Here is a 14,377-nt window from a genome sequence, read left to right as displayed (position 1 = left end):
AATCAGGGGAGCAATGAGCAGCAGCAGCTTGGCCAGGGCTAACCTCTTGACCCCTTTGCTTCAAGGCCCCCGGTGCTCTGACTTCTCAGTGAGCCAGAGCAGCCCAGACTAGGCCCTCCCGTTACTCCTTCTATGCACCTTCCTGGTTTCTCTGTCCTATGTTTTGTTTTTTAAATATATTTTATTGATTTTTTTACAGAGAGGAAGAGTGAGGGATAGAGAGTTAGAAACATCGATGAGAGAGAAACATCGATCAGCTGCCTCCTGCACACTCCCTACTGGGAATGTGCCCGCAACCAAGGTACATGCCGTTGACTGGAATCGAACCTGGGACCTTTCAGTCTGCGGGCCGACGCTCTATCCACTGAGCCAAACAGGTTAGGGCCCTAAATGTATTTTTGCTGCGGCCAACAAATTCCTACTTGCTTCGCTGCACTTTGTGTCTTGACTGAAATCTCTCCTTCAAGGGGACAAGTTCTTGTGGTCTCACCAGTAACAAAACCACTACAATCTCACCCTTGAGACTCTGCCACAACCTCCCCTTCCAGTCCAGAATCTCCCTCTCTCCACTCACTGCCTCATACCCAGTTCATTCCAACATTGTACCTCCTAAGTATTCCCGGGTCTGTACACTTCTGCCGCTCTCTACTCCTAACCACCACCATGGGTAGCCTGGGCCAATGCCTACCCAGGGACATTTCAACAACCATACTTTTCCCTCTCCCATGCATTTCCCAAGCTGCTCACTGCAATCTCTTTTAAACGCAAGCACATCATTGCTTTCCCTTGTCACCTATGTTCCCACACATTGGTCTCCATACGCCTAGTTCCCACCTCAGACCCTTTGCTCGGCAGATTTCCAACCCTGGAATACTTCTCCCCGATCCTACCAGGGGTTGCCTCCTTTCAACCTGAAACATCTCATCTCAAGTGTTGGCCCTTTAAGAGGTCTTTCTCCATCACTCTGGCAGAAGCACCCACTTGCACTGCTTTCTACTGCATTTTTCTAGTTTTCTCCTAGCATCTTTTACCAGAGCCTGGCATGATTTATCTGTTTGTTAACATGTTTGGTGTCTGTCTCCTCCACTAGGACAAAATTCCTGGGCGGGGATTCCACTTGTTTTGTTCAAGGTTGAATCCCCATTTGTAGGGAGCAGCTCTAGGGTGGAGCCTCGGGCTGACCTGTGGCAGGGCCACAGACAAGTCCCAGCCTGGAAGGCAGAGCTCTCCTAGCATAATTAAGCCTGACCTTGCAGTAGCTAATGGGCTGTGGGAGGTGCAGCAAGTGTTGCCAAAACAAGAACATTTGTATACATGTTAATCTACCCTTGTTTTAATCAGACTATAAAGTAAAGCATCGGTTTGCAGGCTGGATTCTTTTGTGTCCTCATCCAGGCATGGGAGATTCGCCGAGCCCCAGCTGTATTCTCTTGTCTGTCTTTTCCTCAATCCTTCACCGCCCCTCCTCAGGTTCACCCTTGGCCATGCTGGCACAGCGCACCATTGCACAGAATAAATATATATGGACTAGCTCTGTAAAAAAACTATCAAATTCATGGAGACAGAAAGGCAGATTGTGGTTTCAAGGCAGGGGGATGGCGGGTGGAGAATGGAGAGTTACGGGTACAGAGTTTCACTTTTGCAACATGAAAAATGTTTAGGAGATGAATGGTGATGATGGTAGCACAATGATGTGAATATATTAATGACACTGAACTGTACATTTAAAAGTGGTTAAGATGATAAATTTAAGTTATGTATATTTTACTTCAATTAAAATCTGCATTGCCCTGAAGGTCAAGATCAAGACCCTGAATTGTTCTGTGGGATCCAGCAGCTCTGCCGTCCTTAGTCCAGCTCCTCACCTCCATGGGCTCCTCACCGCAGCCACCCCAACTACCTTCCACCTTCTCTGCAGCATCTGACTGAGAAGGCCTGTGGAAGAGGCATGTGAATGGAGCTATGGGAATGGGCACAAAGTGTGGCTATCTGAATCACATGGCGGTGTCCATCAGGTAACGTACCATCATGGAAGAGACAATAAATGACCACATAGACATGATGATTCCGTCAGTCATATCAGCTAGACTCTGCTTTTGTCCACCTAGTGGGGTCACAGAGGGCACATGCAGAGTAGCCATAGAGATGGAAGCTCTGCCTGGTGGCAAGGGTGAAGGTTCTCTTTGTGGAATTTACAGGGAGGGCTCTTACTTCACAGTGCTGACCTGGCTCCTGCTAGTGCCAAGTGCACAACATGGCAGCACAAGAGACCAACACTAAGCCCCCAATGCAGCACGATCCTGCAAAGGGACCAGCCAGCCACTCACTGGATCGTTGATTTATATTCTACCTGGATGGGCCAGTGATTCAACTTGGCTGGAATTGATACATATTCTGCTACAGATTTGCCCTTTTTGCCCACATTGACCAAAACCATTATCTGAAGGATCTGTATGGATCCTAAAAAGCATTGTCTCCGACCATGGGGCATGCCAGCATGTATATGTCTGTTGTAGACTAATGACTCCTTCCAAAATTATCCATATTGTAATCCTCAGAACTTGGAATATATTATCTTACTAGAGGCCCTGTGCACGAATTCGTGCATGGGTGGGGTCTGGCCCACCCGCCCCACTTGGGGCCAATTAGGCCTGGCTGGCCAGGGGGAGGGGCCATGGGTGGTTGGCCTACTGGCCCTGCCCCCTGGTCGAACTCCCAGTTGAGGGGACAATTTGCATATTAGCCTTTTATTATATAGGATTACATAGGATGTGGCAAAAGAGGCTTTGCAGGTGTAGTTAAGTTGAGGATCTTCAGATGGGGAGAGTATCCTGGATTATCCAGGTGGGACCAATATAATCACAAGAGTTCTTATAAGACGGTGGTTCTCAACCTTGGCTGCACATTAGAATCACCTGGGAATCTTTTTAAAATCCTGATTTCTGGGCCTCATCCTCCGGAAATTCTGTTTCTTTGTTATGGGGTGGGGCCACAACATTAGTAACAAAGAAACAGAATTTCCGGAGGATGAGGCCCAGAAATCAGGATTTTAAAAAGATTCCAGGTGATTCTAATGTGCAGCCAAGGTTGAGAACCACTGCCAGTGGATGAGGGAAAATAGGCCAGGTGGAACCACACACCCATTTGGCTAACACACATCAGGTGCCCTGTTTCAGTGCTTCTGAAAGGACCACCTGCACCCACTGTCCCATGAGCGCCTTTCTACCCCTGCTTTACAGATGAGAAAGCATGTACAGCCCTAGCTGGTTCGGCTCAGTGGACAGAGTGTCAGCCTGAGGACTAAAGAGTCCCGAGTTTGATTTCGGTCAAGGGCACATGCCTGGGTTGCAGGCTCGGTCCTCAGTGTGGGGCGTGCAGGAGGCAGTCGATCAATATTCTCCCTCATCATTGATGTTTCTATCTCTCCCTTCCTCTCTGAAATCAATAAAAAATATACTTTTTTAAAAAAATAAAAGAAAGCAAGCACAGACAGGTTGAATTGATGAAGGCCACACAGCTGAGCTGCAGTAAGAACCCAGCTGTAACTCCCAAACCCATTCGCTTAACTCCTCAGTGTTATATATTTCATTCTTGACCATGTTTATGTTCCTCCCCCCAGGACTGGAACAGCAAGAGCCTTGCTTGCTACTCAAAGTGTGGCTTGTGAGTCAGCATCATCAGCATCACCTGGAGGCTTGTTAGAAATGCAAATTACCGGATTTCACCCAGACCTATTGTATTGAAACCTGCTTTTTAATAAGACCCCAGGTCATTCCTGTGCACATGAAAGTTTGAGAAGCATGCTCCACATCGCTGGTGAGGTCAACACACAGAAAGCAGAGTAATGTTTGTATCTCCCAACAGTTTTCTAAAGAGTTTTCCTTCTTAGCATCCTTATTTTTGGAGGGAAAAACTCAAGTGCACCAACAGTGACGGTAATAAACCCTAGTGTCTGCTGCCACCTTGTGGTGAGGAGTTTCAACCCAGCCAGAATGTGCTCTTTTCCATTAAATAAATGGGGAGGGAAGGGTGGACCAGGTACTCAACTTTTTTAGCCAAGTGCTTTGAGAGAACACGACAAACGTCCAAGATATAATAAAATAGTCCTTGGAAGTGCTGTGAGGTGTGCTGTGAGAAGGCCAGGTAACAACCTGCCTTTTCATGAGTGTCCCTGGGACTGAGTATAGGCAACTCTAGTTGAGAGATTTAACAAAAGCTGGATCGTTGGTATTGCTCCTATAGCTTCTTTCCTCTTTGGAATTCGGCATGCACAGCTGACTGTGATAATCATCACCAACCCGAACGCCTGTGGTTAGATAATCAGGTCCACGTTGGCCTTGCCCAGGAAGCTGCAACACATTCCACAAAGTGAAAAGGAATGTCCCACCGCTTTGCCAAATGCATCATTGGGACCTGGGTGAAATGATGACCAAAGCCAGGCCCAGGAGTGATGTCTCTAACACCCGGAAGGGAATAAACAAGAGATTTCAAAAATCTGCATATTTTATCCCAAGCAGCCCAGAAGTTCAAACTGCCTCAGTCCCTGAATAATTTTGTTTTGAGGTTTCTGAGCTCAAGCAATCTCCAACAGCGACTGCGGGTGACGCTGACAGCAATGGACCCCCCTCAACTCCATCGACCGGAGTCCTTTAAGTTCAGTTATGGGAGAGCTGGCCAGTACCGAAGGTTTCAGCAACCAAGAGGGAAAAACAGCTCATTCAAAAGGAAGGGGATTGAAAGGTAGGAAATTGGGACTCACTTTCTTTTTCACTGAGTGGGATTCTTTGGATTTTGCATTAAACAGGATTCACTGTGACATTAGAGAAGGTAGCATCTCTTTTTAGCATTGCGTTTGGAAAGGAAGGCTCTGTGTGGGCTAAGGAGAGGGCACTGCATTTACACACTAGTCAGGAAGCCTCATTTGGTGATCAGCAGAGTCTTCGCTGTAGTGGAGAAAAGCTTTCCTTCCACCTGAATTTGAGTTTGAATGTGCATATGACAGCCAAGTGAGCACTGGTGGTCATTTCAGCCTCGGGATTTTAGACATCGCACATCCCATACAGATAGCATTGTTCTGAATACTCAGTAGAACATCCCTCAAGATGAGTCCATGGTCCATGACTCTGTTCCTTCTCCAAGCAATTCTGCTGCTGAAATAGGTACTGATTATACCTCACTTATGTGCATGCTCTTTAATGTAACCTAAAAATTGTCTCATACCTCATATTTCTTGCCAATGGCGAAACCATAAACACGGGCATGAAATATTCCAAACACGATACATTTGAATTTGGAAAGTCAGTTAGATGATTTATTTTCCATTTCTTTTGGCTTCTTTCTTACCAGGGTCATTAGCAATAGCTCTGACATGCAGAAAGCAGGTGTTTCATGAGGCCAAAAGCATCAAAGACTAAACTTTTGAACTTTCATGGACAAAATAACATTTTGCAGAGATTTCCACTTTTAAGAAGAAATGGGGGTTGAAGCAATACAACCAAACACATTTACTACTAACCAAGAAACTTTAAAACTTAAGAAGGGGAGTATTCTTTTTCTAACAGAAATTTCAGCAGTTCTATTCCTAGGCCCTGAAGCAAAATCACCTTTATTAATTGTTATAGATTGGGATTGGGGTGAGGAGTGATGGGAATGGGAGACACATGGGCTTTGTACCTGAGGGTGGCTTTCAATGTCCCTGGACCTCCTAAAACGTATTTTCATTGTTTTGTGTTGTGCATGTGTGTATTTATGGTAGTTGAAAAAGATGACTTTATTAAAAGATTCTCAGAGGTGTCTTGGGAGATTAATTCTAGCCCATGTATGACTTTTGGGTGAGTTAGAACATGACACTCCCTCCTCAGGACACTTTACTGCCATCTGCTAGAAAGTTGATAGAGTAACTATACACAACTATAATGACTAAATGTGAACAGCACTCCCTAGAGGTTGTGTGTGTTAACTGGCCGAACTCCTCTAACCCAGGAGGTCTCCCTCCTTGACTTTTACATTTTCCCACAAAGATCTGATCCACTTGGTACTAAAAGCTATCGATTATTGAATGTTTTGTTAGGTTCCAAGCACATATGTTACTTCCTTTTATTTGCACATTTCTAAGAATAGTATAGCAATTTGCAAATAAGAAAACTGAAGCTTATAGAGTTAAATAACATGCCCAAGATCACACAGCTAGGAAGTGTGGTGCTGGGTTGAACAAGACCCTTTAACTCTGGTTCCTGGGCTCTGACTGGCATGCTGCCCACGTATGACAGAGAAACTCACTAATTAGGTCCAGTTCTGAGCAGGGTTCTCTGGAGTGTGGAATGTGTACTGCTGGTGGGACATGAAATATTTCAGGTAGTATTTGAAGGATATTTTAATGGTTATGAATATATTTACATCCACATTAGATATATATATTACATGTACTATCCTATATAATAAAAGCCTAATATGCAAATTGTCCCCTTGACCAGGAGTTCGACTGGGAGTTCGACCAGGGGACGGGGCCAGCTGGCCAATCACCCGCAGCCCCTCCCCCTGGCCGGCCCTACCCCAGCTAGTGGCAGTGGCAGCCAGGGGGGAAGGGAGGCCCCAGCTGGCAGCTGGCAGCTACCAGGGACCCTACTGCATTTTGTGCACTGGGCCTCTAATACATCTATATATATAAAAGCCTAAGGGATCGAACGACTGAATGACCAGTCAATGGGTTGCTATGATGCGCACTGACCACCAGGGGACAGATGCTCAACGCAGGAGCTGCCCCCTGCTGGTCAGTGCACTCCCACAGCGAGAGTGCTGCTCGGCTGACCTATGGGTGCCAGATGCTGGGCTCACGGCTGGCGAGCACCGCTGCAGTGGCACAAGCCTCTCCTGCCTCCACAGCAGTGCTACTGAGTGGCAGCAGCAGCAGGCCAGTGGGGCTGGGATGAGCGGGAGTGGCACGGTGCCTGGCCCAGGCTCGGGGTCAGGCTCCTCCCTGGCCTCCTGCTGCTTCGTGCACTACTGTATCCCTCGGGAGATGTCGGACTGCCGGTTTCAGCCCAATCCTCACAGGCCAGGCCAGAAACCAGCAGTCTGACATCCCCCGAGGGGTCCAGGATTGCAGCAGGGTGAAGGCCAGGCTGAGGGACTCCACTGGTGCATGAATCTGTGCACCGGGCCTCTAGTATAATAACATAATATAAAACCTGGGATTTCACCCAAAGAAATGAAGTTTTATGTTCACACCAAAACCTATACACAATGTTTATAGCAGCTTTATTGATAATAGCCCCAAATTGGAAACAACCCAAATATATTTCAGTGAATGAATAGTTGACAAAGTAAATAGTCATGGTATCGTCACATCATGGAATGTTACTCAGTAATAAAAAGGAACAACTTATTGATATACACAACAATGTGGATAAATCTCTAGAGAAATATGCTGCCTGACAAAAGTAAGTTCCAAAAGGTTATATACTGTATGAATTTTTTCATGTAACATTCTCGGAAAAACATAGAATACGCATGGAGGACAGCTTAGTGGTTGCCAGAGGCTAAGGAAAATGTGAGGTGAGTGGGAAGTGGGAGTGGCTATAAAACACGAAGGATCCTGGCTGTGTAGACACGCTCTGTATCTTGATAGAATCAATGTCAACATGCTGGTTGTGATAATGCATCATAGTTTTACAAAAGGGGGAAACTGGATAAAGAGTACAAGAGAATTTCTTTTTTAAAAATGGGCTTAAAATATTATTTCTTATAACTGCATGTGAAACTACAATTATCTAAAAATAAAAAGTTTAATTTTTTAAAATCCATGAGATTTTATGAATAGTATTGCTTTGGGTGAGACTAACAAAAAACCATTAACTGAGGAAGAATATTAGGTAAATGCTGGTGTCCTGGAGGGGTGGTGCTCACTCTAGCACAGAGGATAAGCATGCAGACCTTGGGATCAGTGCCTGAGCAGAAGTCATTCAATCTGCCCAAGCTTTCATTTCATTTGTAAAAGGTAGGCGGCCATATGAGGGTTAAATTAGGTAATACGCTTGAAAAAAGTAGAATGTTTAGCACAAAGAAAGCTATTAAGAAATTGTATCTACTTTTATTACTAAAATATGCCAAGATGATGAAGATAGTATATGACTAGTTGGCATTTTGGAACTATGTGTTCAGAATTCTTCTCTCTAAATGAATGTTCTATGTAAATGCAGCATTTGTGGAACTGTGGAGACTATATTCTTTATTGACTGGCAGGCTCTCATCTCTCACCACTGTAGCCTTAGAACTACCATATCCAGCAAAAACTGTCTCACACCATCACTGAGATAAGATCGCCAATTTGCCAATATGAGGTAATACATTCTAACAGTCACACACCAGGATTAAAATCTGCATTTGTGCCTAGTTAATTACGTTACCCACTCTCTGTATCTGTTTACTCATTAGTAAAAAGAAGATGATCGCATAACCTGCCTGCTATGAGGATTCAGTGAGGTGGTGGCCAGAATGCACTACTACAGTTTGGTGACAAGACACCAAGCAGTTGCTTTGGCTCATTTTTCTGTGATTTGATTCTTGGAATTGTGTAGTTTGTTCACATTTGCCACTTGGATTTTAATGATTTCAATGTCCTGTTTTTAACTTTTCAATTCCCTTAATACAAATTATTTTTATTTTTATTAGATGGCATAAAGCTGTGTCTACCAACTTGGTAAAACAAAATGTATTGGTCCCCAAAGAGGAATCGTCTAGTGGCAGCGACATGGAATTTCATGAAAGCCAGCAAAGTCAGAAAAAAAGTGTGATGAAGAAAGTGAAGACCTTCGTCGGGAGGATACTGTCAGCCCGGCACAGACACAAGCCAGCCGGTTCGGGCGCCACCAGCCCCCAGGAAGCCCTCCTTCCCCACCCGCAGAGCCTTCTTCCTGGAGGTGCCCAGGAGCTGCCGCCGCCCAGGCTCCGCTCCACACCGAGGACGAGAAAACTCCCACAGAATGGTAATCATGGGCACTGCTAGCTAGGTGTTGAGGCCAAGAGGAGTAATGCAATTGGGATGGATTTTCTTGCTACCCAAAGCATGGCATGTCTGGGAGCTTGTCTGAAATGCAGACTCCCAGGCCCCACCCTGTTCTACTGAGTCAGTATCTGCATGTTAGAAAGATCTGCAAGTAACTCTAGGATGTACATACATTTTGAAAAACTCTGAATTAGATTGCCTTTGAGGTACTTCCCAGTCCAACTGATCAGTGGGTTAGTCAGTTTATAGCCCCTTTTTATTTAAATATATATGCACACATAGATGAGTATGTGCACGCATAGGCACATAGTGTGGGTTAGTCAGTTTATAGCCCCTTTTTATTTAAATATATATGCACACATAGATGAGTATGTGCACGCATAGGCACATAGATGAGTATGTGCATGCATAGGCACATAGATGTGTATGTGCAGGCATAGGCACATATGTGTATATGCATGCGTGGACACATGTTAGTCAGTTTATAGCCCCTTTTTATTTAAATATATACGCACACATAGATGAGTATGTGCACACATAGGCACATAGATGTGTATGTACAGGCATAGGCACATATGTGTATATGCATGTGTGGACACATGTGAGTATATGCATATACACATACACATATATTAGGAAATCAAACTAAAGTGGGATTTTTTGGGTTTTGTTTCTGGAGCTTAGTGATGCAGTCTTTCAAATGGCTAATTCCAACAGTAGAGAGTGTGGTGAGAATTCTATGAATAAAATGTATGACTGGTAAGTCAAAAAGGACATTTTATGTTATTGTGTCTACTCCCCATGTACTTTATGTAAGAATTGACATTTGAAAAAAAAAATTGTCTTTTTCGCAAGGTAGTAATGCTGTTTTAGGGGGTCCTATGATGGATAGCTAACAATACCACTAATATTTGCATTTTCCTTTGTAGATTTTAAAAATTGATAGACCTTATTTTTCAGAGTAGTTTTAGGATTACTGGAAAAAAATAGCAGAAAATACAGAGAGTTAGTTCCATATCCCGCCCCCTCTCCTCACCCCATCCTCACAACTGATGAGCCAATATTGATATATTATTACACCAAACTCAAGTCCATAGTTTGCATTAGGGTTCACTCTATGCCCTGCCCAGCTCTATCGGTTTGAAACCCCATCATGTTGTGTCATGCATCCACCATTACAGCCTCATACAGAACAGCTGCAGCGCCCTAAGAGCCTCTGAGCTTTTCAGTGTCCTTTACAGCCCAGCACCAGGAAACATACAGCCCTGGGGTACACGCAGGGAATCCACACATACGTTCCCATTTCTCACAGTGAAAAGGCTGAAAACCTGCTGGGTACTTTTTCTAGGAAGAAAACAACAACTGATGTCTTCTAGTTGACTGACTGTCCTTTCAAACAAACATTCTGGAAAAAGCAGTCACTAAGCATCCAAGCATCTAGCAGTCACCTGGTATGGACTGACCTGTCTATTTCTGTTGAAAATAACAAAAAGGGTGTGCTCTATAGTGATGGAGCTGCAGTTGGAGAGTCTGGCAGGAAACAGAGCCCCAAGTTCCTTTTCCTCATCTGTGTGCATCAGCTTGTTTTTGTCTTAGTTGGAATAACAGGCCTCTAAGATTTCTCCGGAAAACATGCTTATCCTTCAGGCCGCAGCTCAAGTATTAACCACCTTGTCTCAGGTGTGGCCCAAACAACATTGCTCTTCTCTGCCGACCCTCAACAGTTTTCAACAAATATCTGCTAAATACGTATTACATGTCAGCCACGTGTTAGGGATAGAGTAGCAGATAGAACAGACATGATCCCTGCCTCCACAGGGTTACAGTGTAGAGCAGGGGTCCTCAAACTACGGCCCGCGGGCCACATGCAAATACAAATATTGTATTTGTTCCCGTTTTGTTTTTTTACTTCAAAATAAGATATGTGCAGTGTGCATAGGAATTTGTTCATAGTTTTTTTTTAAACTATAGTCCGGCCCTCCAACGGTCTGAGGGACAGTGAACTGGCCCCCTGTTTAAAAAGTTTGAGGACCCCTGGTGTAGAGGGACATTCCAACACGATACAATTACATCTGCTGCAGATAGAGTAGAGGGCGCAGTGAACATATGTCATGCCTCAGGAGGGGAGGGGCTCCAAAAAGGCCTCCTGGAGGAGGAAGGGACAGCTCAGCTATCTGAAGGCCACCTGGAGGCAAATAGGGAGAGGATGGGGAGAAGGGTGTCCCAGGGAGAGGGGAGCACCCAATGTCAAGAGAGCACCAGGTATAATTAAGAAAGCAATCCTGCCAGGACTGAGGTGGCAAGGGTGTTATAAAGCCAGTTAAGAATTTTTTATACCCAAGGGTGATGAGAAACCACAAAATACTTGCAAGCTGGGGATTTACATAATCTGATTTGCATTTTTTAAAGATAGCTCCTGCTGCAGAGTGGAGACTGGGTTGGAGGAGGGCAGGAGCCAATGCAGAAGGAGCAGTAAACAGGCTCTTATGTTCAGGAAGGGATGACAGTAGCCTGGCTGGTCGGGGCAGTGGGGAGGGAAGAGCTGGGCAGTGGAGGGTGGGGGAGAGGGAGGCTTCTCCGGTTGAGCACCTATTTTGAAAGTGGACCTCCCACCCCCGCTTCACTGAGATTAGGAGCCATGGCTCCCAGAGAGGTCCTTGTCTGTAGCCCTCAGCGGGACGAGATGACTTTAGGTGCAGCGCGCAGTAAAAACACTGAAACAGAGCAAACTGCAAACACATCGATCCCTTTAACTACACCAAGGAAAAGTCTCATTTCCTGCCTTTTTCTCTTTTAATAAAAAGTAGAGTAACCTCAAGCTTAGTGCCTTCTGCAGCCAATAATATGGTTTTGTTTTTACCATATTAATTTTAATGCCTATGTATGGTACTGGTTTTTGATTTATGATAGTGTTTTAAGTTCCCTTTACAAATACATTCCTTGTGTTAAGAATGGGATTGCTATAAAGAAAACATGAAAGGGTTCGCATGGCTCCTGGATTATGGGAAACTGCTAGGATGGTATGCGAGTGCCTGAGCCTGGAACCGCATTGCTGAAGAAAAATCTTAAAACGTTGCTTCAACCGACAACAAATATTCAAGGGATTGTCCTACACATCAGAGGTTACTTCTCTAATTTCACAAAGATAAAGGGAAAAGCATCAGGCAGCAAACTGGTCTGGAAGACAGAGAGGTGACCAACCACCTTGTCAAGACTGGTTGGTGACCACTGAGATGCCAGCCCAAGCAAAGGCCGTGTGTACAAGAGAAGGTGTCAGACAGAAAAGCAAATCCAGGTGGAATTGTTAACCCCAAGAAAAAAGCTTCGAGGCAGCACGGGATGCTGTCTTTCCAGACACTTTCTAAAGGAAGAATATGTTTACAACTGTGATCATTACAGCTTCTTTTCCCCCTTCACTCTGAGCAGCTCTCCAACTCGACGTTGTAGAAGCAGAGACGGAGGAGATCACCAGAGGAAGCACACTGCTCCGGGCCAGAACCACCCGGCGGCTGTCGGTGACATCCCTCCCGGCGACATCCCTCCCGGCAGGGCTGCACAAGGTAAACCGCTGAAGCACACGCCCCCAGGACACGTACAGTCAGACTCTAGGATGTGGGAGACGCCAGGTTCTCTCCTGCCGCAAGTCCCTCACAAGAAAGCCATCCGATCTCCTGCTTGTGTAGCGATTCCAGGAATTTAGGCCCAGAAAACCGGCTAATCCGATCTGGTTCCTCCATTTCTGAGCTAAAACTGTTCAGCTTCTATTACAATCTGGGCAACAATGGAGCTTGGAGTTTTACATTGGCGTTTTAACTGTTCAAATATCACGTTAGTGTGCTGGCATCTGGCGTGTCGTGCATGCTGCGTGGGGAGCAATCCCTGAGACAGGCTCTGCCCTGCAGACATTCTTTGAGGATGTGAGTGTACATTTGTCCGAGGCAGTAGACGTTAGCTTTCAACACCTGAAACGTGCCCAGTGCAACCAAAAACCTGAATTTTTAATTTAATTTCACTTGTAATTAAAATGCAAATAGCCACATGTATAGGAAGTACAGACAGTGCAACCCTAGACCATCCAGGACTCCCCAATCCAAAGCTTGTATTTATCTGTAGGTATGGAAATTTGAGCCTAAATTGCTCAGGTTATTTTTTAAAATAGCCGAAACTATTATTAGTTTAAATATAACATTTACGTAGAGCTATGTTCCAGGCCCTAAGTGCTTTAACTTCTCAGGTAATTCTTACAACAGCCCAATAACGTATGGCAGTGTTCTCCTTGTTTAGAGAGATGGTACAGAGATTAAGTAATTTGTCCAAATAAATCAGGCTTCAAACCCAGGAAGACCTGGCTCTATAGAGTCCTTACTCTTACTTACCATGCTTAGTACTAACTGTATCATCCAATATGGTAGCCAACACCTACATGTGACTATTGTTAATAAAATTTAAATTAAATCAAAGTTCATTTCTTTGATTGCACTAGCTACGTTTCAAGTATTCAATAACCACATGTGGCTAGTGGCAGTTGTATAGGACAGCACAGATAAAGACCATTTCCTGTCCACAGAAAGTTCTATTACATAGCAGTGCTCTAAGCCATCACTAGAGTGCAGTATTAGTTTAGAATCTTGCCTCTTTTGTGTGCAAGGTTCATACTTATTTTATTCCTATTATGTGCTTGTTAATTCCCAGTTCTAGGGCCACAAAGGTGATCCCATGGACATGGTGGTGTTTTGTGGGATTTATAGTTTAATAGAAGAGACAGACATTAAACCATGGCACTGCAGACTAATGGGGTAAGGATAATCATTTGAACAAATGGTGCTGGGACGAGCAGATGTGGGGAATAAGATGAAATTTGATCCCTATCTCACACCATATAAAAAGTTTAGTTCCTGTTCGGTGATAGATATGGAAAAGGTAAAACCTTAAAACTTTTTAAGGACACTGAGAATAGCTTCATGATTTCAGTATAAAGACTTCTTAGAACACATCCCTGACCATAAAAGATGGAGCCCTGGCCAATGTGGCTCAGTTGGTTGAGGCTAGTCCCATGCACCAAGAGGTCACTAGTTTGATTCCTGGTTAGGGCACATGCCTGGGTTGTGGGCTTGATCCCCAGTAGGGGGTGTGCAGGAGGCAGCTGATTCATTTAAAAAAAGGAAAAAGATGGATATATTTGGCTATATGAAAATTAAGAATTACCATTCATCAAAAAACATTAAATCAAATGTTCTCTACTGGCTTTAGAATGGTTTTGTTTAGCTCTCAGAATGTTCCCCAAAATATATTTAAATTAATTGCCCACATTTAAAAATTAGAATATTTCCAATAAAAATCTGGCTTTTCAGCTTTCGTTAGAAAACTAAAAAG

The 14,377-nt window shown here is 44.4% G+C and overlaps 1 protein-coding gene across 1 annotated transcript in view; it reads left to right on the top strand.

Annotated features, from left to right (window-relative positions):
- Positions 1 to 8,749: 8,749 nt before the first annotated feature.
- The window catches only part of LOC102243656 (putative uncharacterized protein C3orf49), a 7,386-nt gene continuing 1,758 nt past the window's right edge, over positions 8,750 to 14,377 (top strand). Inside the window, exons 1-3 of the mRNA XM_014546131.1 lie at positions 8,750 to 8,984; positions 12,431 to 12,564; positions 12,838 to 12,921. Coding sequence (XP_014401617.1) covers positions 8,750 to 8,984; positions 12,431 to 12,564; positions 12,838 to 12,921 — 453 coding nt within the window. The remainder of the gene's footprint in view (positions 8,985 to 12,430; positions 12,565 to 12,837; positions 12,922 to 14,377) is intronic.

The sequence above is a fragment of the Myotis brandtii genome, unplaced genomic scaffold (genome assembly GCF_000412655.1).
Source record: "Myotis brandtii unplaced genomic scaffold, ASM41265v1 scaffold430, whole genome shotgun sequence".
NCBI classification, from domain to species: Eukaryota; Metazoa; Chordata; class Mammalia; order Chiroptera; family Vespertilionidae; genus Myotis; species Myotis brandtii.
The sequence above is the reverse complement of the archived record's forward strand: the minus strand, read 5'-3'. Positions and strand labels throughout refer to the sequence as shown.